At 39.3% G+C, this 16,045-nt stretch overlaps 2 protein-coding genes across 3 annotated transcripts; one reads left to right on the top strand and one right to left on the bottom strand.

Moving 5' to 3' along the window:
• Window positions 1–62: 62 nt before the first annotated feature.
• On the bottom strand, window positions 63–14,540 carry TMEM237 (transmembrane protein 237). Of its 2 annotated transcripts, XM_018071631.2 has the most exons (13): window positions 14,035–14,540; window positions 13,244–13,275; window positions 12,318–12,328; window positions 11,741–11,797; window positions 10,252–10,365; window positions 9,746–9,860; window positions 9,010–9,170; window positions 8,292–8,415; window positions 7,118–7,309; window positions 6,646–6,719; window positions 6,082–6,175; window positions 4,764–4,885; window positions 63–2,888 (listed from the first exon to the last, which is right to left on the bottom strand). In XM_018071631.2, exons 1-13 carry the CDS (start codon window positions 14,050–14,052, stop codon window positions 2,821–2,823), a joined length of 1,182 nt encoding a protein of 393 aa, XP_017927120.1. In that variant the 5' UTR covers window positions 14,053–14,540; the 3' UTR covers window positions 63–2,820. The 2 variants fall into 2 exon arrangements, with proteins under 2 accessions (XP_017927120.1, XP_017927118.1); XM_018071629.2 differs by lacking the exon at window positions 14,035–14,540 and having other exon boundaries at window positions 13,244–13,438.
• A 665-nt stretch (window positions 14,541–15,205) lies between these two features.
• On the top strand, window positions 15,206–15,805 carry LOC115307445 (proline-rich protein 2-like). Its single transcript, XM_029959599.1, has one exon. The coding sequence runs from the start codon at window positions 15,206–15,208 to the stop codon at window positions 15,803–15,805; it is 600 nt and encodes a 199-aa protein (XP_029815459.1).
• The last annotated feature ends 240 nt before the right edge of the window (window positions 15,806–16,045 follow it).

Consider the following 16,045-nt stretch of genomic DNA (forward strand, 5'->3'; position numbering starts at 1 on the left):
AAAAAGTTTTCCCATAAACACCTGTTCAGACCTTGCATTTATACAAAATATTAGCACTGGGGAAAAATTAGACTGATTTATTTCAAACAGATTAAACAACTTGAAACAGGACAAAGTACAGTAATTTCTAACTAGTTTAGAGCAATTGTTTAATTGTTTCATATATGTAAAAACAAGAAATTGGCACCAACATATCCGTAATTTTTTCATTAACACAAATGCATTAAAAACAATGGTATGGAAATGCACAAAGGCATTTCAGTTAAGGCTTCTACAGATATTGCATGTTCTATAATTAAACATCTATTTCGTAAACTCATTCTAAAACCTTCCAAGAAACTAAACAAAAAAGCTCAGTTAGACTCATATTCCACTGTGAGGCTTAATAGAATGAAGAGTATCTTGTACTATAGATAATTAGTCATCAAACTGTTTATTGTGCTTTTTATATGGCAACCTCAAACCTCATTAATTTAAATATGGACATATTCAGATCCTCCTCAAAAGATACACTGGAAAGGCAAGACTGGATTGAAATATTGATCACATTGAATTCATTAATTCAATCCATGCTCAACCATCTAAACAAACTACTGTATTTCACAATGACAATGAATCTGGCTCTTGGCTAGCATCGCTCTGTCCAAGGGATACTTGGAAGGCCAATTCCTAATATTAATGTCAGAAATCAAGCAATGATGTTACCCAAGTTTTTCCTGTACTGACGTGATGCCTTAGCACCCTTTTGCCTGATTTTGCCCATATTTTATGGGCAAAATTATATTTCTTACCATACCGAGATGACAGAAGTGTCATGCAGCAAAGAGAAGCCATTATTAATCCCATCTTCAGGAGGTCAGTGATTCTGTAACTCAAACACACCACATCAGGAGGAAGTGTGGTGGCAACCTACACGAGAACACTTTGTGCCTCATCCTCCATCTCCTACAGCCAAATCATGACAAGAACATCCAGTGCACGACTGAAGGAGAGCACACCCTGAATCTCTCCATCTTAACGTACAATGCAGTGCCAGCCATAATTTCGCTCTACAGTTTTGCAAAAATACATACATAAGAGCCATAACAATTTACAAAAGCGTTAAGGGCTCCTTCCCATAACAAACTGAGTGCCCCACGACACAGCCAACAGCTGTGGAACATCTTTTAATTCTTGCAGAACTCTTTTCCCTCACTGCCAGGATTACCACAGCATTTAAATGATGTCATGAACACTGAACTCTTAACTTAAATTTGCTGGAGGGACATAAGAGAATTCAAGCCCTCAAAAGGGCAGCAACAGCCCTAGTTATTCATGTTACCATGTTTGTTTTGAAGCAACTCAGGTAACAGTAAAGAGAGTTAGCACTGAAAGCACAGAAAGCTCTTTGACATTTCCTTTCAAGTCTTTCATCTGGCTACTCTTAACTTCACTACTATAAAAAGTTCAGTAATTCTCCAGAGAACTTTGACAACTGCACCCCCTTTATAACCACCCATAGACATATATTAAATCAAATAATGCAGAATCAGTATGCATTAAATAACATACAAAAAGTTTTTGGGCTTTAGGTGATACTTTCTTGATAAATGGTTTTCAAACTAGCTGTTTTCTGTGTCTACTAAGGAGACTGTTTCATCCTTCAATATATATTTATTCATATCTGCAATGCTTTCATTTAGCCATTTTAATATAAAAGAAAAAGAATGTTGGTTATCATCATCAAAACCCACCAACTGCTACTATTACTACTACATCACTGCACAGAAGGTGGGTTGCTGCAGAGTTTTTAGTTTGCTTTAATAATCATTTTCCTGTAATTTTAAGAAAAAGTTTCCCATTCCATCCTAACACAAAACAATAATTTGGGGGGAAATCAATCTCCATCAAAATAGGCAGAAGTACCAACATTTTCAACATCTGTGAAATTCAAGTTTCTTTAGCAAGAGCAGTGAATAAACTATTGTTCTTGCCATACAAGATAAGGAAAAATCAGAACACTCTTCTTGTGAATGGCTTTGTAATAGTTATGCATCCTGACTGCTGAGAAATTAGAGGCCATGGATGTATCCTGTTGGCAACACAAAACAACCGTTTGATTACAAGATGTATTTAGGTGTTTTCATTAACTGACCAAACTGTTGTGACATTAAAGCTTCTTTTTTTTGTCTCTAATCAACCTGAAAGAACTTGTTATCATCAGGATCTTTGTTAAGAGAACTAAACAAAGATAAAAAAAAGTGTCCTCTTTTATGGATTATTAAACAAAATCCCTGTAAATTCAATCCTTTATTCCAGTAAATACTTTTTATGACACCCAAATGCAGATTATTTTATGCTTACCAACTTGGTGGATTTTATGTTTCCTAACTCTGTTTTGTTATCATCTTCTCTTCCTTTAGACTACTTTTGTCCTAAGATTTGTTTTTATCTCTAGAGGATATTTAACCAAGTCAGATCAGCTAACTGCTGTCAGCATTAGTAATAAAAGCAGGTTGTTGAAGAGTGTTATGACCGTCAAAAACGCACTGAACACCTGATCTTCTGCAACCCTCTAGTGTCTTTGGCTATGTGGGCAGCAATATTTACAAAATAAACCTTGACTTTGCACTAGGAATAATCTGCTTTGTAAAATGAAAAGCAAAAGTATAAAAGTTTTCCATCACATTTGGAAACTGTAACATGCATAAAAAGATCAACATTAAATATATACAATACAAAAATACATTTTTTTCTTTATGAAAATTATAATACATAGCTATAATACACAACATGTGCCATCAGTCACAGCTACAATAGTTGCAGGTTCCTGTTCCACACTTATGGCTGGACTCTGGGTATGACATCTCCCTGGGGAAATTCCTCAATTTCAGCATGAAACATCAATTCTAAAGGAGAAAAAAAAAAATTCGTTTGCTTTGGAAACTTTCACCTGAATAAAATTCCATTACTCTTGAAAAGCACCCTGGCATTCCCCCAAGCCTCCTGTTTTTTGTCTCAATCATATCATTAGCGACTCAGCAATGGCAAGGGCCACCACTGTCCTTAGAAAACTACTGCTGCCCCCCAAAATTAACAGAACTGGTGACAATGTTAGCAGGTGATCACATGTAGTACCACCCTGCATTCAACCTGGACACTGAAACAGAACTCTGAAGTACACTGAGGGATTGTTTTGAGAGTGTCAGACTTAGGAAGGAAGATTTCTGTTTAGAGACTCATTCACTGATAGATGTATCTGCTCTGTGTTTCAGTGTTAGGTCAGCACCAGCAGAACCTGGCTTAGAAAGCATCCTGCATGAGTGACACTGCTCACAGCTGTCACCACAGCAGCTCAGCCATGGCAAACAGCCCAAGGCCAGCAGTGAAGAGCTCCTGGTGCAGAAACTGGCTGGGCACACTAAGCAGCTGATGAAGCAGCCCCTGTGGGGCTCTGTGCTGCTGAGGGTTCTCTTATATCTCTGTACTCCACACGTGTGCTTTGCCTTGCTACCTGCACATTCTTTGTATAGACCAGGCTGTGTTTGCCAACATCTGCCAACATGGTAAAGTTACACGGCCTGTACATCCAACAATGTCGTTTATCCCCTCAAGTTTGAGATTCACATGTTTTTGCTACCCCATCCTTAGCAAACTAAACTTTCTCTACTGTTTGGGGTAAGTCCTAATGAATTTCTCTCTAGAAATTTCTGAAGCACTTTTTCAATCTTACTTGGCACATGTAAACATCAGAAAAGTTCATCAAAACTTGAGTAAAATTCTGCCACTGGACTGTTTGAATAAGTATTATTTTAAAAATGGGTTTAAAATACAATTTAAACATCTATTATAAATTTTACCATCAAGGACTGTAAGGGCTGCCACTTAGTTATTCATGTTTTTTTAACTCATTGAGTTATTAGAAATAAGCACAGTAACTGGGGACAGGTGAAATACAGACACCTGTACATTAAAATTCTAAAGCAATTTCAGGAAGCATGTTCAGTCTTCAGTTTCCCAAAAACAAATCTGTGTTTTAATTCATGGTTCTTGGGATACCTTATCACTTTTAAGTCAAAACTTGGGATTTTTATGAACAGCATACCTTCAAGTCACAGGCTGCATGCACTTGACAGGAAAGCTAAGTTATGATACACCTTTTGGATCCCAGTAGGAACACAAAAGGAAGAAGGCCTAGTCTCTAGCAAAGCTTCTTCTGTGAAAAGAACTTGCTTGCCCCTTCCTGCACAAGTAGTCCTCTTTTGAAGTCCTGTTCTGCAAGCACGAATCTGACTTTTCAAAGCTTGGGAGTTCCCAAAACTACTGCAGTGTTCTACTGGAAATAATACTGAGCTTGAAACGCATTAAGCATTTGCAAAAGGAACATTAATAACATTAGGGAATTTTCTAAAACACAAGTAGAATAAATACATTTCAAATATTTAAAATACTGTTAAACTTATTTTTCCCTTCAATGAAAAAGAGATGTGCTCTCATGTTTCAAAATTCATGTTGCTTCAGACATGACAAATAAGGCTTTTCTTTCCTTTTTAAATGAATGCTTATCCTTTATAAAACCAAACATGGACACCAGCATCCTAAGAAGCATTTGCTGTGGCAGGTTGCTAGGGGGTACTTGTTTTCATTCAGTCACAAAATTTGTCAGGACTAGTCTTGAACACCAAATGCAGAGCACTTGGTTCAGCAGATAAAAGCTTGAATAAACAAGCTTTATTATAAAACAAGCTTTATTATAAACAATTTTGTCTATTAATGTTTCCTACCTTCACTGTGGTCTAGCTCTGGTCGGTAAGACAAGAAGATCCAACTTGTCCCAACTAGAACAGACACTACTAGATTCACCACAACCCATGAATGAACAATTTCTTCCTCTGTACCTGCAGTCCTGGGAAAAACACATCAACCCATTAGTCAGTTCACTGGTACACAGAGGTTACAGTAAGAATTTCAACAGAGTATCATCAAAACAAGCTTGCTAAGCCAGATGTGAAAACAGAACTACTTGTACCGTCATGATGGTCTTGCATTGCAAAGGCCTGGCAAAGAGAATGATTACCAAAGACAGTGACTCAGCTAAGAAACCCCAATATCTCACAGAGAATGTCCACTTGTAGAGTTCAACAGCAAATTCCTTTTCTTGGCCAAGAGACAGAAAATAAAAATCAAAATGCACGGTCAAATTTTACTGTGGTGAAAGGTACCAAAAATATCATCAGTCCATCTTACTTTTAAGCACTTCCTCATGAGTCAGCAAGGCAAGTGAGCAATAAGTTACTAAAGTCTGTTGGGAAGCCAGTCAAGGACCTGTATAGAGATGCTGTGGGGTGGATGAGACGGGGCTTTAAGACTGTATGATTCAGCTTAGATGGTTAACTGACACTTTTCTTACTGTCATAACAGTAGCAGGTTGTGCTTTTGTTACTAGAACCTAGGCTTTTTAATAAACAACTCAACAAACATTTATAGAAGCCCTAAAAGAAAACCCCAAAACTAACTGCCCAAACCAGCAAATTTTCACATCAATGCTTCTGTTCTACTTCTCTGTTCTGCTTCTGGTCTAGTTTAAAAACCCGTGCTACTAGAATTCAAGTCCATTAATATCTGCTTCAGAAAGTAACAGCTTTGGATGGGATTGCCTGACAGGAAACAATGCTTTAGGTTTAAGTGTCACCTGTGTCTGCTGAGCTGATGCATCCTGTGACAGACCATCTCCTTTGAAAACAGTGTTGACTCTCTACAGAATGTCAAGCCCTTGAACCCAAAAGGGTTACCTCAGTAGGGTCCCATTTTCAAGCTAAAGAGGTTCTTAGGGTTCCTGCCAGATGACATCATTCCAACAGGTTCTTGTTGGAGGTATAATGGATTTGCAACTAAAATGACCAAACCCATCCTTAAGTTTTTATTTTTCAGTGAAATTATCAAAGGTTCAGGACAAGCTCAAACAAAGGCAGGTTTAGTAATGAAACAGTTCATCAATACTTTCTTATACATATTGTATGACCTCTTCCATCCACTAGTTTGACTAAGGTTCTTAAGGGAGCTACGTCATAATTTACAGAAGCGGTTTCTTAGGTTTCCTACCAGATACTGCCATTTTCCGAAGGTGGTGTGTAGAGGTTGATTCTGTCACATGTCATCTGCTGGCTTAAGGATAAGATAAGAGCAGCAAAGTACACTGGAAGAAATGGAATTAGTAGTGTCAGATATAAACTCCCAAAATGCTGTCTCATCACAACATGGTACTAATCACTGCATTTTCTTTCCTTTCACTCCACTGTCTCCCTAAATTCATTCTCTCTTCTTCAATATTTCTGACCCATCACAGTCTGGTTTCTGCCCTTTTGCAATTCATCAGCTGCATCAAACATGGCATCTTGTTATTCCGGTTTTTTGTTAGATTTGTGTTCTGTATTCAGAAGTGGGAAAGAACTATCTCACTTAACAGCCCCATTAATGCTACTACTGCAAATGCTTAAAAAAAAATATATAACAAAGTGTTCACGGCCCTTGCTATTTTCAACTACTAAGTCACTTCTTCTAAAGTAGAAAATAACCAGGAAGGGCGATTTCACTAAAAACAGTACACAGGAGTTTTCCATTTACCATATTTTCTGGACAACTTCCTATCCACTTCAAAATACTTACAGAAAGAGGCTACTGCTGCTGGGTCTAGGGTAAGAAAGCCCCTCACTGCAACTGAGGCTTTTGCCAAATCAGTCCTGATAACAAAACCAAGAGTCATTAACACAGGCCAGTAAGACAATGATATTGTTCTTCTAGCAGTATTCTTTTACCTTATGCAAGGTATTTTTTCTGCCTCTGTTACAGTGCCTTAATACACAACTATATCCCACACACATGGCAATGGCCCTCATTATGCCAAATCCAAGAAAGACTGAAACAAACAGTACCAGTTTGTTGAAGCAGGGTCCAAGCAATGGACAGAAATGAGTAAGAAAGGTCTGGATGCACAAGTACACCCTTTCTCTGTATAGCCAGCCATAATCATTCTTTAAGTATATCACATTAAATCATCAACAGCAGATCAAAATATGCTACAGAAAGGAACATAGTGTACCCAAATTACACACACCTTTCAAATACAAATATGTTTTACCTGTCAAAGGCTGAGACTGTACTGATAGACAGCAACAAATAGAACAAACTTTGAGCTGGGTATGCTATTGGCTTATACTGTTCAAGCAGGTTAGAAACTGTGGAAAGCTCATGTCCTGCCAAAATGTAGATAACAACGATGTTCCATACAGCATACCCAGCAAGGAAGCCATGGGTAAAGAGTCCCATCACCCTGAAAGGAGGAAAGAACATTAGATCACTTTAAATATCTTGAATTAGCAAAGACCTTTAGATCGATAGAAAAGGATTATGAATCCATCTGTTCGACCCTGCTTTTCAGAGCCTTTCAGAAATTGTTTCTAAATGCTTTTCCTGATCTAGTTTTAAAAATTCTAGGCAACAAGACTTCTGCATCCTCCCTTAACAGACTGCACCAGAACCTGAGCACTTAAAGAAAACAAAGATGTTTTGCCTTTGCTTCATTACTGCTTCAGGGATCAAATACTTTCACTCACTGCCTGTAGCTTTCCAAAAGCACTGCCCTTTACACTTACACAATGGTCTTAAACTTGTCCCCAAGGCAGTATTTTCTTTATCTTCCTTGCTAAGGAAAGCCTTGAAAAGGAAGCACAGGCTCACAGATAATATACACAAGAGAATAAAATGGTTGTCATCTTCCCATCCTGTATCTCAACACAACCACATATTAAAAAAAATACATTACTTTTTTGCTATTGTGTGCAAACTTATTCCCCTAGTCCAATTTCACTCCTCCCTATTTTTCACCAACCAGGATTTTTCTTTGAGAACTATCTGAATTCAAGTATTTTTATTCTGGTGATACAACTGATGGGTCAGTCTTATTTTCTAATTTTTTTTGGTAGGTCTCTAATATTTTGGTTATCAGATCAGTCTCTTTCTATTCAGATTTTGTCTGAATCTTTGCAATACGACTTTCTTGGTTATTCTTTTTATAACCATATTTTGACGTCTAAACTAGAAATATATATTCTTGACAATAAATACCAAAACCTAGAAGAGTGATAAACTTTCTATCTTTTGCATCCTGAACCACCATTTATTAGGAATATCCAAAAGAAATAAAGCTACATCTGAATGGTAGATAAAAGGCACTAATTTTCAAGGGAAAAAAAAACAACACAAAACTCCAACACTGATTTCTTCTTATTTACATGAGAACATTTATCTTTCACCTGAAACTTCGGTGCACTGAGAGGGCAACGTCTCTGGTAGTCCACGAAGCCTTGACATCCAGAAGTACATTAATATTTTCAGTGGTCTTAATCAATTCTGCACGGTCAGCTGCCTGAAAACGCCCTGAAAGGATGAGAAAATTGGTTTCAGAGAGTACTGTTACCTTTCGTCATCATTTCTGCATTAAAAAGCTGTAAGCCTCAGAAGTTCCAGCAGAAAATCTCTCCTGCCCCGGAGTGATGCATCCTGGTGGTCAGGCTGAGACCTAAATGTGCAAAGAATGTGCAAAGCACTTTGGGAAACTACTCAGTGTACAAAAATAACCCCTGGTACAAAAAAAAAACCCAAACCCAAAACCAACAGAAAAACCCAAACAACCATCATAAAACCCCCACTGGAAAGACTTTTTATAAATAATAATTTCTTCTCAAGGTACTGTGACAGTATTAAGTTAAATAAGCTCAGTTGGGTACTTTGAAACAGTCTTTTTCACACAGACCATGGAATTCAAACATTCAACCAAATATGCAGCATAGCAACGCTAGCATTCAATGTTGAAAAATTATCACGTATATTTATTTCCATATAATTTTTGTTTGGGACAACTTTTTAAAAAAAATTCTTCCCAATACTACAGTATTTGGATCTTAAATACAATAGTGCTTCCTCTCATTGCAAGAATGTCCTGAAGTTACTGAAATCACAAGCTGAACTTACGATTTTTCTCAACAAACACTTTGCTAACAGGCTGGCTAATTCCAGTGGGAGCAGCAAACACAGGCTGCTGATCTGGGCTCTTTCTGTGCTCATCTTCAATGATGTCTTCCTCCTCCACTTCCAGCTCATTGGGACTCTGCATTTCAGCTGGCCGAGGTTTCCTGTCAGCACAGAACATACAGTGGGTCAAAGAAAGAACAGGAAATAACATGGAAAACCTAAAGGCTCCTATAAACATTTTATCTGTCTAACTTGACTGATAAGAACTGACCAGGCTACTGACCTGTATAATATTATCCCATTTACAATTTTTAGGACTAAAGTTCTCATGGAGTTAATTAACTAAAAACATAAAGCTAATCCCATGTGAAAAGATTAACAATTAGAACATATGGGAACAATTGGGGAAAAAACATGCTAACTCTCATAACATTAAGAAAAAGATAGTAAGAATGAAAGAAAGTGGTTACACATTCTAATTTTGTCACATATGTGACTGAACTATTAGGCTCATGAAAATGTATTCAGAACTGTAATGCATCCAGGTCTGCACAGAACAAACAGGTGAAGAAAGTTAGATCTTAACCCTGGAAAGAACTGCACACAGGCTGAATGGTATCAGGCTTGATGAGCTTCAAGATCTTATGTTTTTCTAATGTGACAATATAAAATACTACTCAGCCACAGTCACTGTCACAGGTGTTCCAAATGATGAGCTGTACTAGGATTGTCTCACTTTGTTCTTTTTCTCTGTTTGCGGACCACTGGTTCTTCAGCTTCAGGGACATCCATGCCATTTCCATTCTGAAACAGGGATGCAACATTTGGCTGGGTAAAAGAGGTCTCGGAATCTGAAGATTTAAAAAAAAAAAACACCACGACATGAAAGTTTCAGAGCTTTCATAAAAATGGAAATACATTCACTCAAATACATAGATAGTTGTTATTATATAAACAGAGTCGCAAAAAGATTATGATCTTCTGAGCTTTGAATGATGTAAAGTATCTATTTTATCACTTCCAAAACTGTACTACAGTTGTTTTCATGGAGGTTTGTACCCTATGGACTCTGACATCAGAAACTGAAACTCTAAGCTGCCATTCACTCAGAGATTACTTTCAGGTGTTTTAAGTACAAAAGCACATGAAATGTTTTAAGCCAAAATACAGGTTGGCCAACCCCATTTCTGTGTTACCACGTTTTATCCGGTGCTCTTTCCAACCTCCACCCGTTTCACGTACCAGTAGGGACTTTCTTCTTCTTGCGTTTCCTCTGCGGAGGGACGTCCTGGTGTTCGGGGGTGAGGGGCTCGCTGCTCTCGGACTGCCGCCGCACCGCGGCGTGCACGATGCCATCTGGAAACCACAGGGAAAGATCCAGCAACCTTAACTCAGAGCCAGCGGGAAACAGGCAAGAAAAAGCTTCCCTTTACTACGCTGGGCAAATCCTGTATTTGCCCAGCTGAGCAACAGCTGAGATGCAAATGCACTGGCTAGGAAAAGAGTTGGGAATCAAATGCCATAAGAAGGAACATACAAGGGTGACGGCTAACAACCCTCCTTTCACCCTAACAGTTTCCTGCTTAGGAGGAAATTAAGTATCCTCTGCATACAGCAGAGGCCTGACCGAAAGAAATCCACCACAGGAAAGAACTATACCTCTGTATTTCTCCTTTCTACGTGCAAAGATTATAATGCAAGGGACAAGTAAAAATTAACAGTTTGTTACAAAGTGATCCACGCAGATATGTGCTGAGGCAAAATAGCATCAAATCAAAGGAAAATTTAAATGCTAAACATACTCCACAAGAATAAAGGGAGGAGCAGAAAAGCAACATTAAAGGATGTTTACTCCAGTGTGAGAGAGGAGCTATTATACTTTGGAGGAACTACATTTCCATGAGAGGTTAATATGAATTCATCAAATATTCTAGCACCAGTAGCATCAATTTGCACGATCAGAAGAAGAAAGACATGACCAGAAGCAGAAAGGTACTGTTCCATTTTACATCACATCTGGTTTTTTATAGCTCTTCCAAAGACTGCCATTTTTATGATAATAACTGAATCCATCTGTTTCTACTTCAAGCACAGGTTTACCCACCTTTTATAAAGTTTTACTGTGCTAAAAAGCAAAATTAACCAGCAAAGTAACAGCAAAAGTCAAGGTGTACTTTGCATCATCATTCAGCTCACTGAAAACAACAGTAAACAAAACTTAGTCCTTGGAAAATCCTGATAGCAACACCTCTACTTGTTGCATTTAAAGGTCCTTCAGTGAGGTCTCATTGTACACTTTTAAGCAAATAAAAGCAGTTTCCTCATCAAACTTTTATATGGACCCAAGTCAACTGGTTACAGAAATCCACTAGTTCTGTTAACATTATCAAAACAGATCACTCATAATCTTGCTTAAAACAATATGTTTGTTCTGCAGATTTGCTTCTTGCAAAAATACAAAGCTCTGATGCTAGTCATCTTTTACACTCTTAACTAACTCTTCAATGATAATGTAATGATTAACTTTTGACTTTATTTGGCCAAGGACTCAAATTGAGCCAAATTGTTAAACGAGTTTTATCTTAGTTCATTCAAAAATTCAAGCTCTTAACACATTAAAGATAAGCATCTTACAGCTGGAAATTACTATTTAATGAAGCATGCAAAAAATTTACAAAGGAAAAAAATAGCGGGAATAAAAGAACAGTTTTCAGTCTTGGTAGGACCTTACCTAATGGAGTCTTTCCTTTGGGTTTTCTTTTTTTGGGACGACTGAGTGGAATTTCATCTGCATAACATAAAACAGAAGTATGGGTGCACAGCAAGGAGAAAACTCCATTTTCTTTTTTTAACAGCCATTTTATTGCAAGTTAAGAAATAGGTTCTTTTTTACAAATTATGACATCCTTCACATTTTACAGGTAAGATGATAATTCACCAGTTCACACAAGGAGGAGGAGTAGAGAAGATGGTAGGAAAACAGGATAAGGAAAACTGTCTTATGTGTGGCAGAGGCTAAACACACACATGCACCTGTATTAGGTGAAAAAGTCAAATACTCTCAATAATGCTCTGAAAAAGAAACTTATTGTTTAAAGCACAGTGGCAGCATTTCATTTACCTTGATGGAAACAGCAAACAATAAAGAGAACAAAGAAAACTACAGCTCTAGCAATGGCAGCACAGGTATCCATGCAGTTTAAACAATCAGCCTGGATCTAGGAAAAGTATAAGGCTCTATCTTTAGAGAGAGAATGTGTGATACCAAAAGGAACTATCAATATTTATAATTCTCCTTAATAACTCACCTTGGCTTCCACTTCACATTTAAGGAGAAAAGGTGTTGGCATGCAGTGTAAAAGGAACAAAGATGAGAAGAAAGTTAATTTTGAATGAATTACAATTCACAGCAGTGAAATTCACGGTGTTGCTTCTGTGATTCCTTCCCTTATCCCCACTCCTCTTTCTGAGCAGTTGTTACAACAGGGTTAAGGGTAGGAAGCAATCATCAAGACTCAACACTTTGTTGGTGACTAGGCACAGTTTCTTGATTGGCTGGCTGGGGATCAGATTAAAAGCTTTAATCACCTGGCTAATTAAAACTTGTCTTACTGCCTGATATGTAACAAACCAACAAAAGTTATAAAACATTTGAGCCCACACATTACTAAAAAGACACTGTATGTCATCAATCATAAACATCACCTTTACTTTCAGGTACTTTGAAAGAATTCTAATGTACTGTGTCATAAAAACTCTACTTCCACATTGAAAAAAAAGCCCAATTTTTTACCTATGCTACTTCGAATTAGTAGACACCTATATCCCTATTCAAGAATATCTAGTCCAATGTCAGAAATTCCTGTTCTGAAGGATCTGTGATTCAAATAAACAAAAGAACATGTAACAAAACAAAGAGGGAAGTGAGAAGAGATTGAAAAATACATCTGTTCCACTATAGTAGACATTAAAACTGTAATATCTATCTGAAACTTTTTAAAGGATTTATCTCTCAGTATTAAAACTGAAGTAATAGACTAAAATGTCTCAGCTTCAAAATGCTTTGCATTCCTTGTAAAGTGTTCTGGGACAAAAATTAGAAAGAGAAGCAATTATTTTAAAAACTGTTATGACTGCTCATATGTTTAATAAACTTATTTCTCTTAATGTCATTACTTTTAAAATCACTGCAGTACAGCACCACAATCAGTTCCACGGAATGCACTGATTTTACCTTGGCACTGGAGGAAGGGCACGAGGCGGGCACTGAAAGACAAGAGAGAGACAAAAGTCAACTTCTATCAGCATAAAACCACCTCTCAGAAAACAGCTGTTTCCAGGTGTGGTCAGAACACACGAGGTATGTTTTGCTTCATATGCCCCCTAAATGGCTAGACATTCCTGATGGAGATGTCATAGAAAAGCAATACCTAAAAGATGCTGGAATAATATGTCTTTACCAGAGTTCTGATGGGCACTGCATTAGGGACATGTACCTAACATCTGTGTGTGAGGCACAGCTTGCATTTCAACTTCATTTGGATAATTTTCACTTTTCATGTAAGGTACTGCTTGCATTAGAAAGCTTGTCAGTCAATCTGTTTTAATATCAGAATTCTGCAATAATGTATGCATTCAATATACTTGTATAGTATACAGCGTGAGCTGATAGAGTGTTTTCTATTAATGAAGGCGCAAATTCAAAACAATAGTAAAGTCAATAAGAGGAAATAAGCTCAGTTATGAAAATACCTTTAAATATTATAAAATACTATTTTTCATTTTTATTAATTTTCATATTTACCAGCAGGTCAAACACAACTAAAATCTAAAAATATCTCCTGATAATAATCCGAAATTGAGCTTGTACCTTTCTCTCATCTAGAAAAAGGCAGTTAACTTTCAGGTTTTGTATTACACAATTATATTGAAAGAGTATACACAAATAAGTATTTCCCATGCTCAAAAAATTCAGTTGATATCAGAAATAAAAAGGGCTGTAAGACTGGTAAGACTCAAACTTACCACTTGTTTCTTTCCCATATCATTTGAAGCTGCTCCCTGAAAGAGGCACTGTGAACTGGTCTATGCTCCCTAACGCTGCTCACATTGAACCTCAGCTAATTCTGAACTAAAAATAAACTTCAGGCAGCCAGGATTAGCTGAACATGAACCCTCCTGGCCCTGGGTTAGGACCCAGCACTACTCCCGTTTGAAACAAGGGCAGTTTGTTCTGTGGTACCAAATGTTATTTGCACTAAAAAACTCGTTAACTCCACTTGCTGCTCCAGGTTCCTGTAAACAAGTTTGACTTTGGTTTGTTTACCCAAAGCAAATGAGACGCCTCGTGTAAGGAAGGGTTTGTGGGATTAGGCCTCAAATCTCTCACTTGGATTTTGGCCATGCAGACTGACAGCAAGTGCCATTTATACAGGTAGGGAACTGCACACCCTAAGCGGCCCCCAATACTGGTCACACCATACAGCTGTATGAGAAAAATATTGGTAAAGGTCAGAGCTCATTACTTTTACTGTTTCCAACATTCCTGTAGCAGGAAATACTGAATGGTTACTTGATATTTTAAATAACTAAAAGCTAAAAAATCCATAAAAGCAAACCAACCAACCAAACCCACAAACCTTCTATACAGCATTCACCACATGTGCAGTAGTATGTCTTTATTACTTTCTATAAAACAACTGAAAAGTGAATTGATTTGTTATCATTTATTCCTTGCAACAAAGGGAACCACAAGCAAGCAGGCAGTGGTGAATACTCATCTGTTCCATCTGTATGACAGACAACTCTGCCATACAGATAGCAGCTTTGGTCTATTTGCCGGTTCGCAGAGTCTGAAGTAACCCACTCCAAGCGTGAGTTTGGGGACAGAGACATTTTGTTACTGCCAAAGAGCTGCTGAATGCTCTAAGGTGGCCATAGCGCCCCTGAAGGCAACAGATTCTCTCAAACCAGCAGGCGCTGCCTCAGTCAAACCCTGTGTTTGCACACGTGAGCCAGGCCACAACACGCTGGGGCACACCTGGAAACTCAGGGCGGGAAAACCGAGCTACCCAATCCCGCTGGTGTCCAGTCCAGGATGCAGAGCAGAAAGGGTTTAAAAGCCCTCAGTGTTTAAAAACACTTAACCATCCTTTACAGATTTAAAGCTCTGCAGATTATCTTTTAAGAGATTCATATGAAAATACGAAAACGCTTGCTTGCCACCCCAGCAGAGGTGGCAGAAACGTGCCACGCTGCATCCGGCGACATTCCGCTTCCCCAGCGGAGCGGGGATGCAGGACCGCGCTACCGGGGCGCTCCGCTCTCGCGTCCCGCTTCCTCTCCGCCTCCCGGCAGCAGCTGCTGCCACCGGGCTCCGCGACACCCTTCACCACAGCGCCCGGCGGGACAAGCTCCCGCCTCCGGTCCGCAGCCGGCGGCCCGGGCTCCGCGGGCCCGTTTCCCGCCTCCCGCCCCGGCCCCGCCGCGCCCTCACCCCGCCGGGGCCCGCCGCCGCGCCCGCCATGGGCCGCACCCGCCCGGATCGATCCGGCTCCACGGGAGGAGCCGCCGCTCCTTCCGCCCCGCGCCGCGGCTGCGCCCCCAGCGGCGGAGGGCCCGGCCCGCTCCCGCCGGCCCCGCTCCCGCCCGGCCTCAGTGCGGGACCAGCGTAGCGCCGCGGGTCGGGCCGGGGGCTTCGTGCTTAGGGCTGCGGGCGAGCAAAATCAAACGCTCGAAAGTGGAAACAGGTTTCTGGCCTACTTTTCAGCTTGTAGCCAGGATCACAAACTGCTAAATGAAGTTCTGCACTGTAAGCGGGGGGGGGGGGGGGGGAAACCACAAAAGTAGAAAATAACACATGGGAAAAAGACAAAGAATCGACAAATGCTGGACTAGGCAGAAGTGGGGACCAGCATGGCACAGAAGCACAGAGCTGGCTCTTATCTCACCCTCCACTCTACTTATCCCACATAAGTGACATATTGGGACTTCAGTCTCGTCTCTCCCATTTTATCTCTAAACAAGGAATACAACC

The sequence above is a fragment of the Manacus vitellinus genome, unplaced genomic scaffold (genome assembly GCF_001715985.3).
Source record: "Manacus vitellinus isolate BGI_N305 unplaced genomic scaffold, ASM171598v3 scaffold_20_pilon, whole genome shotgun sequence".
NCBI classification, from domain to species: Eukaryota; Metazoa; Chordata; class Aves; order Passeriformes; family Pipridae; genus Manacus; species Manacus vitellinus.

What these genes read in the sequence shown, in the direction of transcription:
- TMEM237 (XM_018071629.2), bottom strand. Translation starts at nt 13,317, where the DNA reads ATGCTGATAGAAGTTGACTTTTGTCTCTCTCTTGTCTTTCAGTGCCCG. An exon ending in AAACAGAGAAAAAGAACAAA is followed by an intron (nt 9,171 to 9,745) that starts GTGAGACAATCC and finishes CTGTGCTGACAG; the next exon opens with GAAACCTCGGCCAGCTGAAA. An exon ending in AGCAGCAGTAGCCTCTTTCT is followed by an intron (nt 6,176 to 6,645) that starts GTAAGTATTTTG and finishes CATTTCTTCCAG; the next exon opens with TGTACTTTGCTGCTCTTATC.
- LOC115307445 (XM_029959599.1), top strand. Translation starts at nt 15,206, where the DNA reads ATGAAAATACGAAAACGCTTGCTTGCCACCCCAGCAGAGGTGGCAGAA.